The sequence below is a fragment of the Diadema antillarum genome, unplaced genomic scaffold (genome assembly GCF_040938485.1).
Source record: "Diadema antillarum isolate AM-2024a unplaced genomic scaffold, OU_Dant_1.0 seq00000827_RagTag, whole genome shotgun sequence".
Taxonomy (NCBI): Eukaryota; Metazoa; Echinodermata; class Echinoidea; order Diadematoida; family Diadematidae; genus Diadema; species Diadema antillarum.
Window position 1 is genome coordinate 277,194 of NW_027271704.1, and position 22,483 is coordinate 299,676.

At 38.6% G+C, this 22,483-nt stretch overlaps 1 protein-coding gene across 1 annotated transcript in view; it reads right to left on the bottom strand.

The window, feature by feature from the left end:
• LOC139740029 (GTPase-activating Rap/Ran-GAP domain-like protein 3) overlaps window positions 1-22,013 on the bottom strand; it is a 199,387-nt gene extending 177,374 nt beyond the window's left edge. Inside the window, exon 1 of the mRNA XM_071650623.1 lies at window positions 20,374-22,013. Within this exon, the coding sequence (XP_071506724.1) occupies window positions 20,374-20,606 (233 nt within the window). The 5' untranslated portion in view covers window positions 20,607-22,013. The remainder of the gene's footprint in view (window positions 1-20,373) is intronic.
• Between the last annotated feature and the right edge of the window lie 470 nt (window positions 22,014-22,483).

Below are 22,483 nucleotides of genomic sequence, written 5' to 3' on the forward strand. Positions count from 1 at the left end.
TATAGCATCATAAAATCGCGCGATAATTTTTGTATATCGAATTGATGTGATGCTTGTTTCATTTTCCGCTAGATGACGATAAAACAAATGAATAAAGACAATCTCCTGTAGCTTTCTGCAACACGCATTTTCACATCCATAGGTTTCTATTAAGTGACGATATAACATATTTCAAACAGATGTGGTTTTCGCAAAGGCAATAAAAATAAACATATAAGTTACAATTTGAACCACAGTTTTCTCGCTATCTTGATATGCATTACTAAAAAACACAAACCCAAGCTGTAACGGAAGTGAATGACCTTGGTTCCCGTTCTTTGGTTGATTGAAGGAAACGCCATTTCCTGTGTGTAGGACCACAGGTAGTAACACGGAGGTCAATTCTTTTAAACTTGGAAGAAGTTTCAGGTCAGTTGTGGACTCTGTGATCCATTGATATCAGTTTATCCATTGATATCAGTTTATTCGTAAACTTAGTATCACTTAGCAGCAAGGTGTGGGAGGTAATATAATATCTAATTTATGTCATGTAACATGCGAGGGCTAAAGAATACTATATCTTACAATGGACTATGATCCCAAAGACGAAGGTTTGTTATTGAAGAAACGCAACGTACATCGAAAAGAGTCGGTTTGTAGATTTTTGTCCCTGTGTTACATATACAGCAAAGCAACGGGAAAACAGTCTACGTTACAACTTGTTATAGAGGGTTCTTTGATGTAGCCCAATATAAGATTCACGAAAAGTAGGTCTAAATATAGTTTATTTCAATACAGCTGCAGACATTGAATACTATGCCATGTAATTCAGTGATATCATAAACATGCAAATACTCTTTTCACGTGATCACGTGATCTGACATCTGTCAAAAACATAGATCATGATTTAATCACATGACAGATAGCCCGCAAAGGGGAACCATAATCATCTCACATCGATCGTACGTGTGTGAAGGGAGACCGCATACAAAGGCAACACATTATACATACAGAGTACCAGACTGCTCCTGATATCGTCCGCTGACGATTTCCTCACGAACATGTCATGTTCCTTTTGTTTTACGCCCTCTTGTCACGAACATGTCACGAACATGTCATGTTCCTTTTGTTTTACGCCCTCTTGTCAATTATGTGAGACATGATCCTGATGATGGTTTACAGTTTGATGATTTTGTCCACGTGAAATATCGGGTGTCAACCTAATGCACCGATAATTCATAACTGCGACGAAACAGTCATGGAAGATGTAACTATCTCCACGTAAATCATTGATAATGAGATGGCGCGCTGACTACGAGGTAATCAATAGGAGACTTTATTTCACTATATAAGAAGCTTTATGAGGCAAGGAACATGGGAATTATATCTGTAAGAAGATGCAAATGAGGAAATATATACAGTGGAATGTTACACGTACATACAAATAGAGACATGAGCACACACACACACACACACACACCCACACACACACACACACACACACAGATAACTGTCAAACAAGATGGGGATCTGGTACGATAGCGTCAACTATCTGACTTTCGAACGTATTTGCAAGGATATCAATTCTTGGAACTTTATACCTTCCAATTATGACAGGTAGGATAACGTTTCATTCGAACTGAGCTCCCTCTATACCAAAATTACATTAGCAATAAACCAGCGAGCTGTAAATTTAAATGTTATTTCTAGATTATGGTAAAGTGTAAGAATATGATTTAGGCGATTCCAAAGTTGAAACGTTTTATGAGTATGATAGGCCTAAAACACAACGAAAAAGAAAAAAAAATGTTGTTGTTGCAACTCACTGAAAACATTACATTAATCCATGTACACAATATTTCATGTAATGTCATGTTGAGTAGTCGCGAATGCAAATAAAAATAGGAAACAAGAGATCGGTAGGTTGAAATGAAACCCACACCCGCAAGCATATCAATCAAAGGTGAATGGGAAAAACGTACGATGACTCCCGTCTACTCAAACTCCTTTCCATGGATTAATTTTAAAAATCTCACGACAGCTATCATAGTTGTCTATTGAATGGAGCTAAGAATGACACTTACCTGTGACACAGTGAGATGATTGGAGCATGCACGAAGAGCCCAGAATCAAGACATGAAAGAAAGAAAAGACATTAACCATTATCAATACACACATTGATTCAACATTTATGGCATTATACTTTCTGAAAATTATAGGCAATGAGTAGCAGACAATTAAAGACATACTTTCACCAAGGCACGCATTACTGTGCAGCAACACGTTTGTACGTGCATAAGTAGATAAGTTTTATGTTTTGTATACAGGTTGGTATATTTGTGTTTGTATTATACCGTAATCATATCCATGTATTTCAGAATCATAGTCATGGAGCTAATATTTTGTTGTATAAACAGAAACACACATACACACACACATCCACAGACCTACAATATATATCTTTGTGTGTCTGTGTTTGTACGTATATATCATGTTTATATCAAGATTATATTATTTATAAATTCTGAGGTGTAATGGCAGTCTCTGGTACTTTTGCTCAGTCACAATGGACAAATTTACAACAAATTAAACATAAAATTCAGATCGATTCAATCTGTCTGTTTTATTTCAGCATAGTTTCTATAACGTTGGTATTGATATTGATACTGATCTAACAATCATCACGTTCCGTATAATAAATTCGATATTTCTAATGAGCAAAAAATGTATTGTGTTTAAAATGTTTCACATTCAGATGCGACTAAAAACATGGCGTTCGTATTATCAAAACACTTGACACAGTGCCAAACGGACTGATAGTGATATCGCAGCCCGAGTCTCGCCCGTGATCCTGTCTTTCGTCTCTTGATCATTTGATATCTGTCTGGAGATTTCATTTCCTATCAAAAAGAAATTAACATGTCTGGTGGGCTTGAAGTAATGAGCAAAGCCGAGATGCACTTTGAGATTTGTTCGTCCTATTTTCAACTGTCATTTGATGACAAACGAGAACTTTACACATAGGTGCATTAAGTATTATATAGGTAGTCATGTCCAGTCTTGTTAATATACACCATATAGTTGAACCTTCCAGTTTTTGAACTTGTGAAAATAAAACGGAACAAATGAGAAAAAATAAAATCGTACCCCTTTTTTCTGAGTGTTTGTAGACTTTTCTATTGGAAGCTACATTAAGGACAGACTTTCATGGAGTTTTTGAATACGTCGGCAAAGTATAGAATAAGAAACATATGATGATTACAATAAGGACACTGACAGATATACTGACAGACTATACCGTCTTACTTTTTTTTATCACTTTCCTTGAAATGAATGATTCGCTTTGAGATCACTTCAAGCTCTCTAGTTCGAGGAGTTGTGGAAATCAATGACATTATGATTTTAGTTATGAGAAAAAGATGGACTTGTTAAAGGAAATCGTATGGTAGGATATTGATGATATTACATAAATCACATAATTTTGGTGATACTTGTCATACATTTTTATTTGCATTACATATACTTTATTTACATTACATATATTTCGCATGTAGTGCACGACACTAGTTTAGTTCAGTGGGCCCTATGTGATTTTTGGAATGATGTATCATATCTTTCTGTAAAGGTGAAGAAACAGAATGCCAATGATTACAAATCCACATCACCTTTTGCCAATCAAATACAGGTGACATCAATGAACTTTAAAAGGGATGGTACAGTATTTGTGGAGATGAGGATGGGCTTTTAACTTTTTGCAAGATACCTAGAAACAACTTATGAAATAGTACAAAGCATACCATTCTAAGAGGAAGTTTAAAGTTTTTGTTTTTTGATGAACATCAGTTTTGGAATGGCTGAGATATCCAAAACAAAGTGAAACAAAGCTATCCTAATAAAAGGTGGGTCCCACCTGTTAGAGTCACTCTGTTTTGGATATCTTGGATATTTTTAAACCAATTTTCATCAAATAAACGTTGAATTCCTTTTGGAATTACATGTTCTTTCATATTTCATAGGAGATTTCTCATTATCTCACCAAAAATGTTGGAAACCTGAAGTTATGTCTCATCCAAAACTATACAATCCCTTTACGTGATAATGTCATTAAAGATATTCCTGAAGCTGTATGCCGCAGAGACCGTAATCATTCATTAAGATACAATGTGAAGTGCGGTAAAAACGAAGAGCGAGTCTGCAGTCAATTCAACTCCATGCCGTATTCCATGATTTACATGAGAGTTTTCTGAAGATAGTGAAGGCAACAGTCCATGATGTACTACTATAAAGTAAGTGCAACAAATAAAATCTTCCATATGAACAATCGGTGCTACTTTAAAAGCGAGTTCAACTAAGATCTTCCTTCTACATCAACTTCTAAAACTCTTGTGCATATTGTCTTTACAAAAATGAAATGAAAGCTTGTCTTTATCAATTTTGATTTCGCCATTTGATAATGTCGTAGATGTTTAATGCCATGGCGGACAGAAATTAAATTACACGAGAATCTCTATGGTCTGGAAATATTCCCAGGTGAATAAATTTGTTTGGCAATATTTCTTAGTTTGATTAATGGAAATTTCCCAGACCTAATTGTGGCACCCTTAGGCATACCATTCGCTGGTGTATGATAAGGAGTACCTTTCCTTTCGTGATAGAAGAAAGAGAAGTTATGAAGAGGCCGGACAGGGAGGAGAAGCCGACGGATCAAGACAGTGGAAGGAAGGTAAGAACAACCATCTGAGGGTAGACATACCCCTAGCCACATGGCCGCCCGATGCTCCAGAAATCAAATTACCCAAACGATGGCGTCTTATCATAAAATGGGTGGGCAGGTAGTGTATCGCCAATTAGTGGTGTAGGCGCTAACTGAATTAAGTGTGCATGTATGCAAGCTGGGTCAAGAGAGGACAAAATTAAATCAAAAGGTCAGAGAATGTCTCGATCAAACCATTCCATGAAATATCTTTGTCCTCTCTCGCCATGATAATAGGCCTACATAAGTTGTCCGTTATACCGAATAATACATGAGCAACATGGAATGTAAAAGTTCATCCTTATACATAGGACTTTAAGTAACATTATTTGGTACTGAAATGATAGAATGAAGCGATTTTTACAATAGAACCGTTAGTCATGTCAAGTCACAGTCATTCAGACGGCTTGACGGTAGGAGTGCAACGGTATATCCACGCCAGTCATCAATATTGTGGCTTAATGAAAAAAGAAATAAATACATCTTCTCGTAATACCTCCTACGTCAAACGCATTTTTTTTCAAATACAAATTTTAGCAGGTGATAAATGCCTTGCACGTCACGTCACATCACGTGATCTAAAAGCTTCCTGGTTACAATCATTAATGAACCATGACTCTGTCCTTTTGCTTTCTATCTTAAGGCGAACACTGACCGAAATACATTTTAACTTTTATTTAATTTGCCGGAAACTTTGTAAGGGCCAATTACTCCTATTACATCTTTGTCCTCATCGAGTTATTTTCTTGTGTGCGTGCCGGCACAACCAGCGGGCAACCCTGCATGGTCCTTATCATAATTCAAAGTTGCAGAGTCACGAAGTATGGATTTGCACTTTTTGACTCTTTTTACTTATTTATTTCTCTCTCCTTTTTTTTTGGGGGGGGGGGTGGGATATTGTTGAATGCCTCATGTTCGAATTGGAATTCATCCAAGAATCCTTGCTCATTTTAAGCGGTCTCCTTTCTTTCTTGTCCTTCTCTTATTGTTGTTGTGTTTTCTTCTATTTCACCATTTTTTCTTAACTTCGTTTAAATTCTTCCCTTGTTTCCATCTTGGAGACATTTTGAAAAATTGTCAGCCGCAGGAAATATTCCACATTAAAACGTGAAATAGGCACGCAGTGAGATTCAAATGAGTAAGCGGGTAGCTAGGGAGGTATGATACCCAAAGTGGGTTTCTTCCGTATGTTTCTCCCATTCGTAATCCGTCATCTTTCCCCTGGATGAGATGAGACGGTAGTTGTAAGGCAATTTGACATGTAAAGTTCATGGGATGACCCCCGCCTTAGACAGGAAGAAAGAGCGATGTGGATCATCCCTGTCATTTACCCTCAACGATTTCATCATGGCACTCTCCTGCGTATTATCTTATGCCGATGTGCACATGTGGTATAGAATAATGACAACATACGAAACGAGATATAATTGTATATAAGAACGATGCCTGTATACTTCGTTTTCTTTTGTCTATCTTACAATAATTTCACAACATAGTAGACGGTATAGTCGAATGGGACAATGGGTAGAAAAGAAATTGATGCAAGAATGAATGATCGAAGTGGTAGAGAGAAAGCGATAGAGAAGGAGAAAGAGGGAGAGAAAGATAACATACAGGTAGACAAAATAGAATTCTTTGAGAGTCATATTGAAGAGACCCATCAGAAAAACGCCAAGAGAAACTGATGGTATAAAGCACTGCAATTTACCGTTAGTACATTTTGGAGCGCGGTGATCCATCAACCGTTCACTATTCAGCTTTCTTCATGTCTCCCGCAGAATTTCCTAATTGTTGCTATTTTGTGCAGGACACGAAATACTTGATCTGTGAAGAGTAGCGAGAAGGCATCGATTTCACCTGTCTCATAAAATGTAGTCTGACAATCGTCTGATATTAAGTCCTATACATGTTAGAGAGACTCGTATTCCGAACTCTTTCGATATAGGAGCAGTAAAATAAGTGACATTAGATCTGTACAGCAGCGGAAGATGATTGCACAAACGATAGCACTCACTTTTTCACATAATTGCTTCTTTGCTGATATACCGCTGTTCATCTCTCACTGCTGTATGGCTCTTTAGCTATCTCTTCATCTATCACTCTCACTACTCTAATATCAAGCATGTCTTTGCGCTGTTATTTCTTTCGTTACTTAGCGACTATCACTGGTTATTAATGTCGATGTTTAGATATTAATTGCTACTGTGCTGTTATAGAATTGAATTTGATTCGAATGTTTTCTCCTGATTATGTTCATGTCTTCAACTTCCTTCTCTTTTTCTGTAGAAATATGGTTAATTATTATTGTTATTGACTACTGTGGCCATCATAATATGCACATGATTTATTAAGATGTCTTTCGAGATACTTCTATCTAGTAACTAGAATATTTTGCTCGCTTATGATTATGTTGTTTTACGAAGAAAATTGAGACGCAAAAAGCAAGATAACCAGACATAGAGACAGCAACAGAAGAAAACTCTTGTGAGCTTTCGACTCCTTTTGCGCCTAAGAGTTCACAGCTATTTTAATACCATTTATGTATAATAATGGTGGACGGTATAATAATTTGTGACTCCCTTCGAGTTGCACATCTTCCACAAATGCAGGGAACCTCTTGTAATGGAAGATTGCATATTAAAGGGATAGTACAGTATTGGTGGAGATGAGAATTGGGCTTCTAACTTTTTGCAAGATACCAAGAAAACACTTATGATATAGTACAGAGCATACCATTTTAAGAGGAATTCAAAGTTTATTTGATGAAAATCGGGTTTGGAATTAATGAAACATCCAAAAACAAAGTGAAACAAAGCGATCGTAATAAAGTGTGGGTCCCACACTTTATTAGAATCGCTCTTTTTTGGATATCTCAGCCATTTCAAAACCAATTTTCATCAATTTAAAGTTGAATTCCTCATAGAATTACATGCTCTTTCATATTTCATAAGAGGTTTCTCATTATCTCACCAAAAAATGTTAGAAACCTGAAATTAGGTCTCAACCATAACTGTACGATCCCTTTAAGGTCGTCAAAACCAGAGTTTATTATATAGAAAAACTACCGGGAGCTCCACTTTGGGATTTAATCATAGAGTGGGTTGATCCAGAAAAACAGTTAACCTTATTTACTCGTGCTTAGGGTCGGGAGTGATATATTCCTGAATGCTCCTTTGTTTAATGGAATTCACACAGACATAGTTTGATGCATGAGATACATTACACACACACATACACACACACACACACACACACACACACACACACACACACACACACACACACACACACACACACAATTGACTCACATGTGTATCTTCTTTTTCTTCCACAGTATCTATTGTAGGAACAAACAAATAAGGATCCTTGAATCATTGTTGTAGTATATTTTAAGGAAATAAATTATCATCATCGTGTCTGTATGTGTGTTGATAATCATTATTTCACAGATTATCTTATAATATCACTCTTCAATCAGATTGCTGGGTTGGTTTTTTTTCCCAGGTTACTCCATTGTTCACATATTGCCACGTCAAGGTATTTTCCTGTTAGAAGCCGGCATCAGTGGCAGTAACAACGGCTCTGTAAAGGCAAATTGCATCCAGCATACTGTACGTATCAGAAACTTCCGGAATGGAATATGCGACCTTGAAATATGAGTATACACCTAGAGCCCGCAATTCACTGTCAACTAGACAAACAAAGAGACAGATGGTCGGCAATGACATGCACCGATATGTACGGGTATATGGGAGGTTACACCGTGTAGGTACGTTCATCCAAAGCTAACTCAAAGAACACAGACGAGGATGGCAAGGTAACGTCAAGCATAAAAACACGAAAATATAACAGCTCAGTGTGTTATTGTGTTGACGCCCATATAGACAGCCTCACCGACACGTTTAGCCTCTTCTAGTCGCCAGGGATCGTACCCTAGACGAGGTCATCGTACCGGAAGTAGATGGAGACCTTCCACACTGACTGCGCAATGCATGTAGCCTCGTCACACACGGGTAAATGATATTACAGGACCGGCTTGTGTGTTTCAGTCTCGACAGTTGGCTACTGCTATGAAGACAGGCCACTGTCAAAGGCGTCGTTTAGCTGTTTAACAGGTTTTCAATGCATAAAGGGTGTAGTGAAAAATGTGATCTAATTCAATACATTCTGGTCATTTTTCTCCGTAGCTTTATACTCAGTACAAAAAAGCAACAACAACCATATTTGAGAAAGCTACTTCATTGTCTAGGACCATCTGGCATGCTATGGCAATTCATACATATCGAAACCATCGAGCATTCCTCTTCAGGGATTTTTCGAAAACTTCTTTGCCAGGAGAGCTCTCCACTGGTTTCACATTAAGATAATATTATATTGTCTCCAGAATCAAATCGATTATTTATCACGGCATGTGTCATTTCTTTCCTATTTTCTGTAATAGCGTTTAAAAGGTCTATGTATTTGCACACGCATGCATACTAAGACATGATGATCACACAAGACCGTTTCTTTAATCTCCTAGGCACATGGGTGTAGATGAATATCGGAACAGTCGAGAATTAGAAGAATTGTGAAGGATAATGTTTGAGAGAGAAATCAAGACATAATTTTTGTGATGTTTAAAATTCAATTCAAAACCTTGATCTACATCGTTTTGTGTGTGGATTCTTGGACCTTGTAGACATACAAGCTTGTACGTCACAGAACAACAACCTCGAAGAATTGTCATAAGAACCCGCAGTATACCAACATAGAGAGATCCTATTTCCTTCCCTCTCTTTCTCCTTCTTTTGTCCTTCTCCCTGAAAGACAATCAGTTATTGTGTTGCAACGAAAGTGATTCTAGGTTATGGAGTTCTCATTTCTTTTGAATAATCGTATACCCCTCTCCCTCGAAAATGTAAACAATGACAGACGTTTGAATCGTCGAATATCATGAGCACGGAACAATTCATATTCTGATAAGCAATTGCACTAAGAGTCCTAGTAGTAGTCTCTTTTTCATTTTCTCTTTTCTCTCTCTGTCTCTTCTATTAGAAGCACAATTTATGGGGTGCAAGTCACGAGTCATACAGCTCACGAGTCATACAGCCTCGACACTATAGGCAAATAAAGCCCATGTGTCCGACATTAGGCAAACAAGGCCCACAAGTCCGACACTAAGCAAGGCCCATGAGTCCGAAACTAGACAAAAAAGGCCCATGAGCTTAAAACTCTATACATCACGAAGCAGAGGGATAATCCTCGATTTATGCTGCCCAACAAGGGCACAAAGAGAGATACCGGTATAGTCTGAGTTGTTCCAACACGCTTAGGGATTTAACTTTAACATGGGAATCGAAGTGGCATAGAGTTAATTGCAAAAATGGAATTAATAATGATAGTAATAATAAAAATAACCGGCTCTCTCTTACTGTCCTTTTTTTTTGTCAGCCACCAATGTACTTTCAAAGTTCGAGCGAATAAGACCCTAACACGAGAGAGTAAAACCAGTGAGTAATAGCATAAAGCAAAGAGACATTTTAAGCAAAGATGCACTTTCTCTGCCATGAATATTCTTGCCAGTCTACGCCTAATGTGTTTGTGCTCGTGAATAAAGTAGGACAAGTAAAAGTAGGCTAGCAATATATCTTGGTAGTTCTTTTACTTCTTCCGAAAACAATTTCACAAAATGCAATTTTGGACGATTTCAACTTCGAGAAACAAGACAAAAAATATCACACTTTCCTGATATTGAATTTTACTGACTAGCCATCAGCAATAGGCTGACTTGCATATCAGTTATCTATCGGATTTTTTTTTATACGCTGTTTCGTGTGTGGGCGTGTGCGTGTCTGACATGAAGCCCTATACATATTGAACAGACTACAATCTGTTCAATAAAGAAAAAGCATAATTTGTTGTGTTGCGAATGCAACATAACATGTTTTGCGTCTCTCTTATGTGTAAGGCCTCTATAAGACGGGAGGAAAATTGACATTGTATCCTGTAATAAGACTGGGTAATCTGCCCTTCCCCTTTTCTTCCGCTTTGTTTTTGTCGTATATTGCGTCCACACACAAATAGATGGCTCTTGAATTGCACTTATCATATGATACACACACATACAAAATATATACAATTGAATGTATGATAATCATATTTTATAATAATAAGCGTTATTCTCTTGATCTCCTGGAGGTCTTGCGAATCTTGTAACTGTCTTTATTTATTAGTCAGTCAAACAGTATTCATGGAGTTTCTGATCAACATACAATTGTAGACTACATCTAGTAATCAAATAATTATCATATTACAAGTAATAGTCTCACCTTATTGTGATGATTCACTTCTATCTCACGGTGAAGGAAGGAATAAACTACTCATAGCTCAAAAAAGAAGAAGAATCTAATGAAACAGGGAGATTGAAGAGTTTTAAGACCTGCATTTGGGCAGATCTTAAAAAGTCCCAAGAGATGAGATACTTTGAACATGATTGAGAAGTTCATTCTGCAGCAACTGTCAACCATGCGAATGGGCCCTATCACTCCAGATTTTTGCTTTTTATTATCCCCAAGATGTCAGTGTTGGAGGATCTGCTACTTTGTGAATGAGATGGATTGGGGCAGAATTGTGTACACAATGAATTCAAACAACAAAACGTTGCAATTATATCATTTCGGTCTTTTGTTTTGGTCAGTGTTATATCATGTTCGACACACATTTGTTTATCATGTAAACATGAACGCGCATCACCTTTAGACTATTGTATATTAGTGTACTTGGTGGTAGGAAGAAGAAATATAGGCCTGGCTAATATCAAATGACACGCAACACTAGGGGTTTTGCATGCACCTAATTTTTCATTTGCACGGTTATGTTAAAACGGCTTTGGGCAGTATTTCATAACTGAATTCGTCATCTTCGATCGAATAATCGGATCTCCGGCCGAACTTCGGATTCAACTGTTGCCTTATGTGTGTAGAAGCTGACGCCAATTTTAGCACGTGGGTTTGTATGAATTTTTCTCACGGCTTCTTTACTAGGGATGACCTAGTAACTATTCCGCCGTAAATTATCTTTCGTAGCCAATCGGTGGCAGGAAGTACGGAACCTGTGCTAAATGTATAAGTGCACTGCGGACCGATCTTACAGACACGGAAACTGCGAGTACTGACCGTGACTAATGACGTAGAGAATGACTTTAACTAGACTTTTCATTTCTTTACTTTTTCAACCAACGACTTGATGATCGTCGTGTGGTTGTAACATATTGGCTTTTACAAGGTCATCTCATCAGAATGACAGAGTGAGAAAAAAAGAGGGATTACAATGAATGTGTCAGATGGTGATCTTCTGCGTGTTGGCAAAATATCAATTATTTCCGCGAATTGTGTTATGTATAGTGGACCATTGTGCTTGTTTACCACCGACTCGATGATTGTAATGCGTGGTTGTGGCATGTTGGCTCTTTACAAGGTCATCTAACATATCTAATTATCATGAGAGACTTAGAGAGTACAATATCAGTGTCACATTGTGGCCTTCTACGTGTTTGCAAACTATCAATTATTTCCTCACGTAGACCCTGTATCAAGTAGATCCTGTTGCAGCATTGAGATACTGCACATCAATTAGTACCTAAGAGATGCTTGTGTAAATTGGGTTCATGGGATCTACCAATCATCACGCATGTCATGCTGCTTGCACTATATAATCATGGAGCTGTTGTAGCTCCATGACACAAGCTAGTGAATTCTGCATGCAAACAAAACGATATCGGAAGTGCTGGTAAATTAAACGCCCACTCTTCCTGAAAAAAAGTTTCGCAGAAAGAAACATTAAACATCAAGCCCACAATTGGCTTTTGATAGAATGAAGTCGAATTGGCGCAATTGCATATATTCCGTGAAATTTGGACACAAAATATGAAAGTTTATGACGTCATATATTTTCATAAATCAGTACGCAACCACAGTTTGCAACCACAGTGTGAAACCACATTTTCATAACGTCAAAAGTCTTCCATTAAACTGTCAACAAATCGTTAGCGATTCTCTCCTCTCTTTATGGTGTGGAATCAAAATGAATAACATCTAACCATACGAGAAACATGCATGAAATTATTATAGTTTTATAGTGAACAACGATGATTTTCAGGCAGGAAGAAGTTGTGGGCGTTGAGATGTTGTCAAAAACAACAACCCATGCACCTAAAAATGGGAATTTTCTCTGCTCTTCTAGTATGCGATTACGACCAATTTCATAGTGAAAGGTGCGACACTTTGAAATGCAATAAACTCAACATTAGTCACATTCGGAAAATTCTACCATGAACATATTGTCGAACTGCCATTTTGGTTGGTTTCGTCACTTATCTCAATTCTTTGCTTAAGAATAAACACTCTTCTTGTGAAGTCGATATCCTAAATGGGTGATAAGTACAAATGAGGGAAGTATAAAAAGTTTGTTCATTGCAATTAGAGAACTTTGAGATGTCAGGCTTGCTTGAAGAGAGCATCACATCGCCAACGTGTTTTGCTATGTAAACAACAGTGAAAAGTAGAATAGCAGGATCCTCTGCATCCCAGAGTCAGCTACAATACTTGCTGGCCATAGAGGAGAGACTGAGCTTTGTGGACACAAACGTTACGTCGTATAATTGGGCATCAGGTACAAACTCGTTGGACCCAGATAAAAGATAACAGACAAGAGTGGATCCGCGCCGCTTACGGCAGGAAAAGGAAAGGGATATTTCACAGGAGGAAATCTGATTGTTATCGTTTGATATACTGGGGAAGAAAAACAGAGTGGGGTCTGAAAACAAGGAATATTTCTCTTGGATTTTGTCCGTTCTGTCTTGCGTCATACCTCAAATATCTGTGTTATTCTACAGTCTCTTTCAAAACAGAAACAAAATGACTGTTTCTTCCTCAAAATATTCCTGTTCCTTGATTTTGGGTAAGAGAAGTCGTCTCATTCAACGGTACGAAGCTGTCACTCTGTATATATTATCAATTCTACCAGAACTGTTAGGATCTTCGACCCGCACCATCTCGGGTCACAGTGTGTCTGTTTAGGAACCAGCTAAGGTGAAGGTTTTCCACTATTATTACCCTCAGATCGGTCAATATTTGTTTTATAAGCAGAACAGCTATTGACTTCACAGAAGCATTCGTCTCTCGAGGCTTTTGCAGTTTGTTTCTTTGTTTGCTTGTGTGTCTGTATGTGTGTGTGTGGGGGGGGGGGGCTACGACAATAAGACAAGCACAGTTATTATCTGAAGTTAATGTTACATATTCCTTTCATACTTTTTTATCTATTTTTTACTCTCTTTTTTTTTCAAAAACGAATGTGAAAATAGAAACAAGGACAACGACGGAAGAATGCACTTTCGCACTTTTTTTTTTCTCCGAGTGCTGTTCTTTAATTTACTTTCAGCGTTGAGTTGCGCTGAGTTGTGTAAAGCTGCGACTTTTGCAAAAAAAAAAAAAAATGTAGACATATCCACAGAAGAAGCCAATACATGCACTTTCTGAAAAAAAAAAAAATTATCGCAGCCTTAGCAGACCCGTAATAGGAAACATGCCTTTTCATGTTGCAAAATCGTCATTTAATTAATTGCAATTAAGCAACAAATCAAATTTCCCCCAAAAGCACATTCCTCAAGAGTAGAATTAGTGAGACGCAGGTTCAGTGAAATTTCTAAAGTGCATTTCAGTTCCGAAAAGAGCGACAGTTATAGTTTTGGAGCCTGCAATGATAACATCTCGATAGCTTATCCAGCTGTTGTATCAGACAAAATGTTACAGTGCGCATCGAACAAAATTCAACAAGAAAGATGAAAACCTTTAACAACAGAAACAGTGAACTACAATGTAACATTCCTCGAGTGTTCGGTACAACTCCGTGTACAAAGGAAACTTGAGAATGAGAACGACATAGAACAGGAGCTATATTGATATCATTGTCCATACCATACATATACATACAGACACGCGATCCTATACAAATTGCTCTGGATACATTTTATAAATTGCATCTCATTTCTAATGCACATGACCTTTTCTTCTCGTGAACAAATCGTAACAATCTAAATGCAAGCTACAGATAGCAGCTGCTATACCATGGACTGGGTATGGCTTTGCAATCTAATAAATGTCTAATTTTTTTTTTTTCGTTTGGCATAAATAATCAACCCTGATTGACAAAGAAAAGAAAATATTGTGGATGATATTCATCAACGCTGTAATTGGAAAGCACATAAAAGAGGTACAGTATGCCAAAGCACTTAGCTAGAACTGTCCACCCGTCATGAACATTTCCTTACAATGGTAACAGTTTCAGAACTTCTCCACACACACACACACACACACACACACACACACACACACACACACACACACACACACAAAATCCCCCAGAATAGTTTTATTATGTTGGATACTGACCAAGACCCTGTTGATCAATTTGTATTGGGATAGTTCCCTACTGGCAAGAACAAAGTGTTCCACAGTGTATGAGTCACAGTGTGAACACAGTGTGAAATCATCTTCACACTGTTAAATTCGAGCGTTGTCACAGAGTCGACTATGTGACCACACTGTGACCACACTGTGGGACACTGTGTTCTTTCCAGTAAGGTCTTGTCTTTAGAAAATCCCATTCATCAATTGTCCGTGTGTTGAGAAGGATTTAACTGTCTTGGGCATAGCATCTTGACCTGGTTTGATGCAGCGTCTGACATTAATGTCTGTAAGGTGGCATATGTTTACCACAGAACGCAAAGGATCTTGGGATATTACTTTCGAATATCACAATACGTGCCGGTACTTGAAACTACGGTTTTATCACTGTGTCTGAGAGGTAAACTGTTCATATGCTTCTTATTGAATGACGCATTAAAGTCCTAGCAAGTGTGTGGGTGAGCAGATAATGTTGATGGCAAAATAAATTTGGAAAAATTCATTCTTAAACAATGCCATAATTAACCAAAGGTGGTCTTCTTTCTTCTCATTTTGTATGGTTTGCGATCAGTAACAAAATCTATGAAAGAGAAGACGAAATATGGGGGACGTTTCCATGGTTACCGTGTGGTGGGAGACCGAGCAAGTGCTCCCTACGTGTATGGTCTGCGAGTCAGCATGCATATCATAAACTGATCCATCTTCACTGCATTGACACAATCAATTTAGATGAAAATACAGGCTGGATTTCACGCTACAGTTTCGGTTACAGCGACCCAGTCGTTTGCAGTGAGATCGGAAGGTGGCGAGATCAAATTCGCGAGGCATCCGCAAAAACATCCTGTATAGGCAGTTCTCTTGAATGACCTATGCACTAACAACGTTATATGATTCTCTGTAAATTGAAACTCTATGGATATTCTGGGACCGGAGTATAGAACCATCCCGGTGAAGGGCGCTTTTATCAACATGGATCGGATATTCATTTGAACAATACAAACTCGTCTGCGATATATTTTGTGGTCAATTGGCTGCCCAGCAGAATGCATACACGGACACACACAAGCACACACACACACACACACACACACACACACACACACACACACACACATAATAATCTTGTCTGCTTCTCTCTCAAAGAACAAAAGACACTGTTGTTTTTATTTCCTGGCGATGTATTGACATGAAAACTGATCTTAGCAAAATGGCGGGGAAATTTTCTGTCGGTGCACTTTAGATGAAGTTCATCAAAACCAAGCCATTAACCTGCTCGCATTGCAATATAACTATACCATGTGCAGACAAATCTATAGGCCTTCACTTGCTAGCTTTAGCTCACCGCCAGAAGGAAAAAAAAAAGAATTGTAACGGCAGATAGAAGCGTACTTCTGCTTTGGAAAGGACGGAAACATCCTTGAAACCTGAGTCTTCGTGGACGAAGCTTTCAGCCAAAGCCCGTATACAATATGGCGGCAAGCACTGATGTTCACACTTCAAAACAATATGCATTCCTGGATTGATGGATTTGTTTGACCTTTTGCAATATTCTGGTCTTTCGATGTGTACTTAACACTCGACATGTCAGCAGGATAAACGACATGTGATTTTCTTTTTATCTCATTAGTGTGGCGGGTTTACGCATTTTCCCTGATTTCCAATGCACTAGCAACTGTGCTGACTTTGAAGTGTGTGGGTTTTTTTTTCACACATATCCCATAGGACGTAAGGAGGTAACGAGTGGCGTGTACTAGGAGATACTATATTATATTGTAGCTACGTATTTCCTTTTCCTACATCAGCTTTACGCTGTTCTGGAAAGATATATAAGTTTTCAAAGACTGCAACCAGATGCAATTGGAGCGAAATGCTGGAATGAGATACCAGCTCCTATTTAAAGAGTGTCCAACTCCAATCTTTGAAACGTAAATTAATCTAAAATGTTTTTAATCCAAAGTACAATTGAGTAACTCTTGTAATGATCTGCAGGGGTTTGGTGTTGTTGTTGTTGTTGGTATGTTTCTTTCTTATTTTGTTGCTTAGTGTAGATTTCTTTACCTGTGGTTGAACTCTGTAGGGCCTACATGTATTTTTCGTTTAATTGCATATTGCATCCTATCTATTGTAAGGAAATCAGCTTCAATAGGTCTCATAATATGGCATTTCTTATCTCTCACTTGTTATGCATATTTTTCTCTTCTGTTTGTCCTGTAAAAGTGATTTTTTTTTTTAGAATGTGGGATACTAAAAATGAATTGAATTGATTGAATAAATGAACTTAATGAGTATAAAAAGTATGCCAGCTTGCAATTGGCTCAACGTGTCAAAGCTGCGTGCTAACCACAAGTTGGATGTGAAGATGTAATAATATCATTATAAACATGAATTTACTGATGGTCCATGGGCGAAGAATACCGGAAACACAATCCAGAACCTCCCTATAAGTGAGACGTGTGAGTGTTTTACTGCAACATCTCCTGTTCGTTCTTGAGAATACACCTCTCTGCGCCCTCACCGATAACCCAGCATTCAATCAGATAATAAACCTTCAAAATACATTCTCAAAGCTTCATAAACTTTCATGATAACAACATTATTTTAAATGCTCCGCACATCGGCGCAATTCCGATTCTTTACAATGTTTTTCAGTAGGGTGCAAGAAGTATACATACATGTAATAACATCTGAAGTTTCATTTCATCTACGACAAAGCCAAATATGTTTTGAAATCACCTTTGACAGCAACACTGTATAGGTGGGTTTGTTTTTGGCATGTTATCATATGAGCAACATTTGATACCCGTCCACTCAACCTGCCATTATTGCTTGTCAACGTGAGCACTCGCCTTAGGTTCCAATGGGTCCCATGAGAGTGAGAGTCAATTTTTCCCAAACATTCAGAATATGTTACATTGTGAGACAGCAATAAAGCTGTCGTAGAAATGTCGTGCCCAGATCGGTGATGTTCGTTACTCCGTAAGTTCGTTTATCAGAAAATGAAAAGCAAAACAACCCCCCCCCCAAAAGGGGGGGGGGGAGACAGGTGCGCATTCACGAAAGTCGGATTTACAAACCCTATTTTGTTATCAGATCAGCGAACCTTTGAATAACAAACCTTCTTCTTTTTCATTTTCGGATTAACGAACCTACGGACTAAAGAACCTTATATCATTTTCGTTTATCAGAAAATGAAAAACAAACCAAAAACAAAAACAGGTGCGTAGTAACTAAAGTGGAAATTACAAACCTTATTTCGTTTTCGGATTAAGAACCTTCTTTTCTTTATTTTTGTATTAAGAACCTTCGGAATCGAGACCATTATTTCATTTTCCAATGAACGAAGCCTCGGAAGAACGAACTGCAACCCTGAAATCGTCATATCGTATGACTTTATGCAATGTCGGTGAAGAAACGGAGGACCACTGCTTTCTACTGATTCTTCAAAATTATTTTGTCTATTAAGGGAGCATTTCATAAATACTTCTTGATTTGGGCAGACTATAACACTTGATAATAATGGATACGAAATATGAATGATCATGACCGCACAAATCGATCCCTTAAACACACGGTATCAAAGAACAGAAACAAATTCAAAAGCACAGAGCTTGATTTCTACATTGCGTTTCATCTTAATTCTTTGACGTATTTTGATAAGGGCAAATACATTTAAGAGGATAGTAGGAATTGATTTCCAAGGTCATAGAAGTCTTAATGATTGAAAGACTTGCTTTATCTTTGAGTACCATTTCCAGATTGATTATCATCATGACTTTTGCAACATTGCCGAACAATCTTTTTTTTTTACCTCGATCGTATCAATAATATTACTATGATATCTAATTCGTCACAGCGAATATCCTAACCACTATACAAAAAGAGAGTAGCAGTATTAGTCTCAATAAATGTTATGGTGGAAGTTGATGGGGTAATTATGCTGTGTCTACAGTTGCTGCTGCTGTTTGAGAATGTAAGCCAACCAGGAGTAGTAGACCCAAGTAATGACAGATATAGTCTTGCTCGGAGCACCAGTACTAATAAAAGTGAGAGCACTGGTCATGTCATCAGTCTTGATACTTTGGGGAATTAGCCGTGATAAGCGTGGTGTCTTTTCAAGGATAGCGAAGGTGTCGAAATGGTGTCGTTGAAAGTATCTCGTGAAAGAAAATTAACTTTCAGTAACATGACATACGCAATCCGAAAAAACCCCAAAGAAACACGAGAGTTTAAGAGAGTGAGAAAAAAAAAATCGAAAGTCTCAAACAACAAAGGATACGATAAAATATGAATACTTATTTGTCAAAAAGAAAGGGTTTTCCAAGCATCTCATCAATATCTGGCAATCTCCTCGAAAAGTCCAACCATCCAATGGGGCTTACACCGGAATGCGAGACTATGGTTCAAGTGCAATGCGATCCGCCTTGCACATTGAAAGAATCTAGTCAAGGATATTGGGTAGTTTCTATTCCTGAGAAACCCATGCAATGATAGTATAAACAATGATAAAAATGAAATAATGATGATGGTGATGACGATGATGATAAGGATATTACTGATGATAGTATAACTAACGTTTTGTCAGTCCAGTGATACTCGGTCTCCTAGCAGGCTTTGTCATTATCAACCATTACCCAGCATTGGGAGATAAGATGTTTGCACACCCTAGTCATGAGGGACACTGTGAGTTGAACGAATTGTCCAAGGATTCGAACCCATATTATTCCCCTCAATGATTTCAGTAAATACCAAGTGCCCGCTGATAAAAGGGATCAAACCATTACTGGATATCGGGAGAGAAAGGTCGGTAGTCTAGTGGATATGACGCCTGTCTACAAATCAGAAGGTCTTTGGTTACAGTCCAACCCGAGAATGTATGAATCTGATTTATCATGGCTACTACAAGAATGCTGAAAATAGGAGGGTATACAGAATACGTCATTGAGGGCAATTTCTTAGTGAGTTGCAATCATATTCTCCTGTTACCACGTTACAGAGTTCATGTGCTCAACAGTGCGAGAGGCTTCCCTTTGTCCAATTTCGATGACATTTGTAGTTACCGACATTGACCAACCCTTTTTTCTATTCGAGAGAGGCCTAACAGAAAAAGACAGAACTCATTATCGACATGGGAAGGATAAGGCTACGGGAATTCAAAGATCTCAAGAAAAAAGCAGATATGAGATATTAAATACATACCACCTGCTATGGAGGGAGTATGGATCCGAAAGGACCGGTCGAAGTCCCTCCTTGACAACCGTACTGACAGGGTGTCTCCTTCGCTCCGATACGCTCCTGGTGTGTTTGGCAACCACTGACAGGGGTGTTGGCTGTGGAGATTCGTCTCCATCGCTCCTCGAGCCCTCATCTTCAGGCGAAGACCCACCAAAGAGTGCTCGGAATCGACGAGGCCTGGGACTCGGGGTTGCCATAATTATTTCCTTTGTCTATTATTCTCCTGCTAACAATGAAACTGTGGCTGTACAATCCAGATGATGCTCAAAAGTGCGGGGTCACACGTCGCAATGTGATACCGGGCAGTTAAGGTTTGTTGTAGGTGTCTCCAGACGTTGATGCTTAAGAATTTTTCCTAGTTATATATTCACACATTTCGTCTATGACAGCTTAAGTTCCGGGATAACGTCACGTAGAGAAAAAAATCGATCTTAAGTTTGAATCGCAGCCAACTTTCGATAAGATTGTAAGAGAAGTTTCTGAACCTAGCCTGTCGTGCAGCTTTGATCTTCTGAAGTAGGTTTGGCATCAGTTGATACAAGGTACTACAGAGAAACTCCTGATGCACGATGAAAGTTTTGATACAGCAGCAGACAACATGCGAATATTACATCTTAACCAAATAAAAATACTGCTCCCGCCATATATCAAATCCATGTACGGAGGTCCAGGTTGTTAATGGAACGTTACATGACTGTCAGTCGCATAAGTGTGACACTGAAAATAAACAATCTGGAGAGCATGTCACGCTGAATAAGGTGAATCACCGCGTCTGTGCTCGATCTTTCGTTCGCTGAGACACTCGAACATGAGAACGTCTGGCCCTTATGACGCCTAGTTAACACTTCTGTGGCAGGGTGAGTATTCAATGTGAATACACGGCACGACAGCGACTAGCTGCCAACCACTGTGTGTTAGAGGAGTAGTACCACAGGGCTAATAACGCAGGGCTGATAATTTCTAATGAATCTCCTGCATCGACGGATGAATGCTTGAATTCAAATGACTCACTGCACTCCTATCAATAATGAGAGAGAAGATCAAGTCGCGTTTCACATATTAGAACAGGCCAACAAAACTACTCCATTCCCAGGTCCTATATCCTGTTTGTGTGATTTTCCCCCCCGCTTGGTGCAGCGTTTCCTCTTGACTCCACAATGACACAGCAGGGCAGTCCGCATCTACTCAATACCTGATACAGACCACTCAGGAAATCCGCCGGTTACTATGACACCAATGTTCTGGACTGTATTGCCAGAAACAGATGGTAGACTGACATTGTCTGACCCGATGATGGGTCGCTTCTAGAGAATTATACAAGAGAAAACTCAGCAATGCATAACGCGTTGATGTCCGAGCAAGGATAAATCCTGCTCTGAGTACTAAAATATATTCAGAAGGTGATAAAACTAGGGCACATCCTCGACTCAGAACATCAGCAAAGTTTCTCCGGAGGCATCTAAACGTTAATAGCTAGCATCAAAACATTAAAAGACATGTCCAGGAGAGCAAAGAGAAGTCGTGTATACACGTGTGTGTTCACAAGTATAAACAACAAGGCGAGCTAAGTCGGAACACATCGAATGGTTACCCGCCACTGCATACACACAGTGCGTACTGGCCTGATGCGACAAAGCTGAAAGTCCATGGGGTTGGACGACACAAAATTAAAGCCATGCACGAAGTCCCCTGCGTATGTCGGGCGAACATGCGTACACTGTTTCTCTTGTGATCATTCTGATTGCTTTCTCCTTCTCGAACTCACACGCATCTCATGTAGATGTCGCGTTCTCCTCGGTGTCTCTCGGCAGGCGGGAAAGACAAGCGTCTGGTGGTGATTAGTAAGATGAAGCCAAACAATTGCTGAATTAGATGCACGTGATCAAGACACTTGAATTGGACGCCTCATTATGATAAATACGTCTCTATATTTTCTCTGTCTCTCGCTCTCTCTGATTTTGCCTCTCTCTTCTCTTGTCGTTATTATTGTTTCCCATCTTTTTTTATCTCTCTCTGCTTTAGTGGCCATGAATTTCAGATTATGTTCTTGAGACAAGTAGGCCTTCCTTCATCT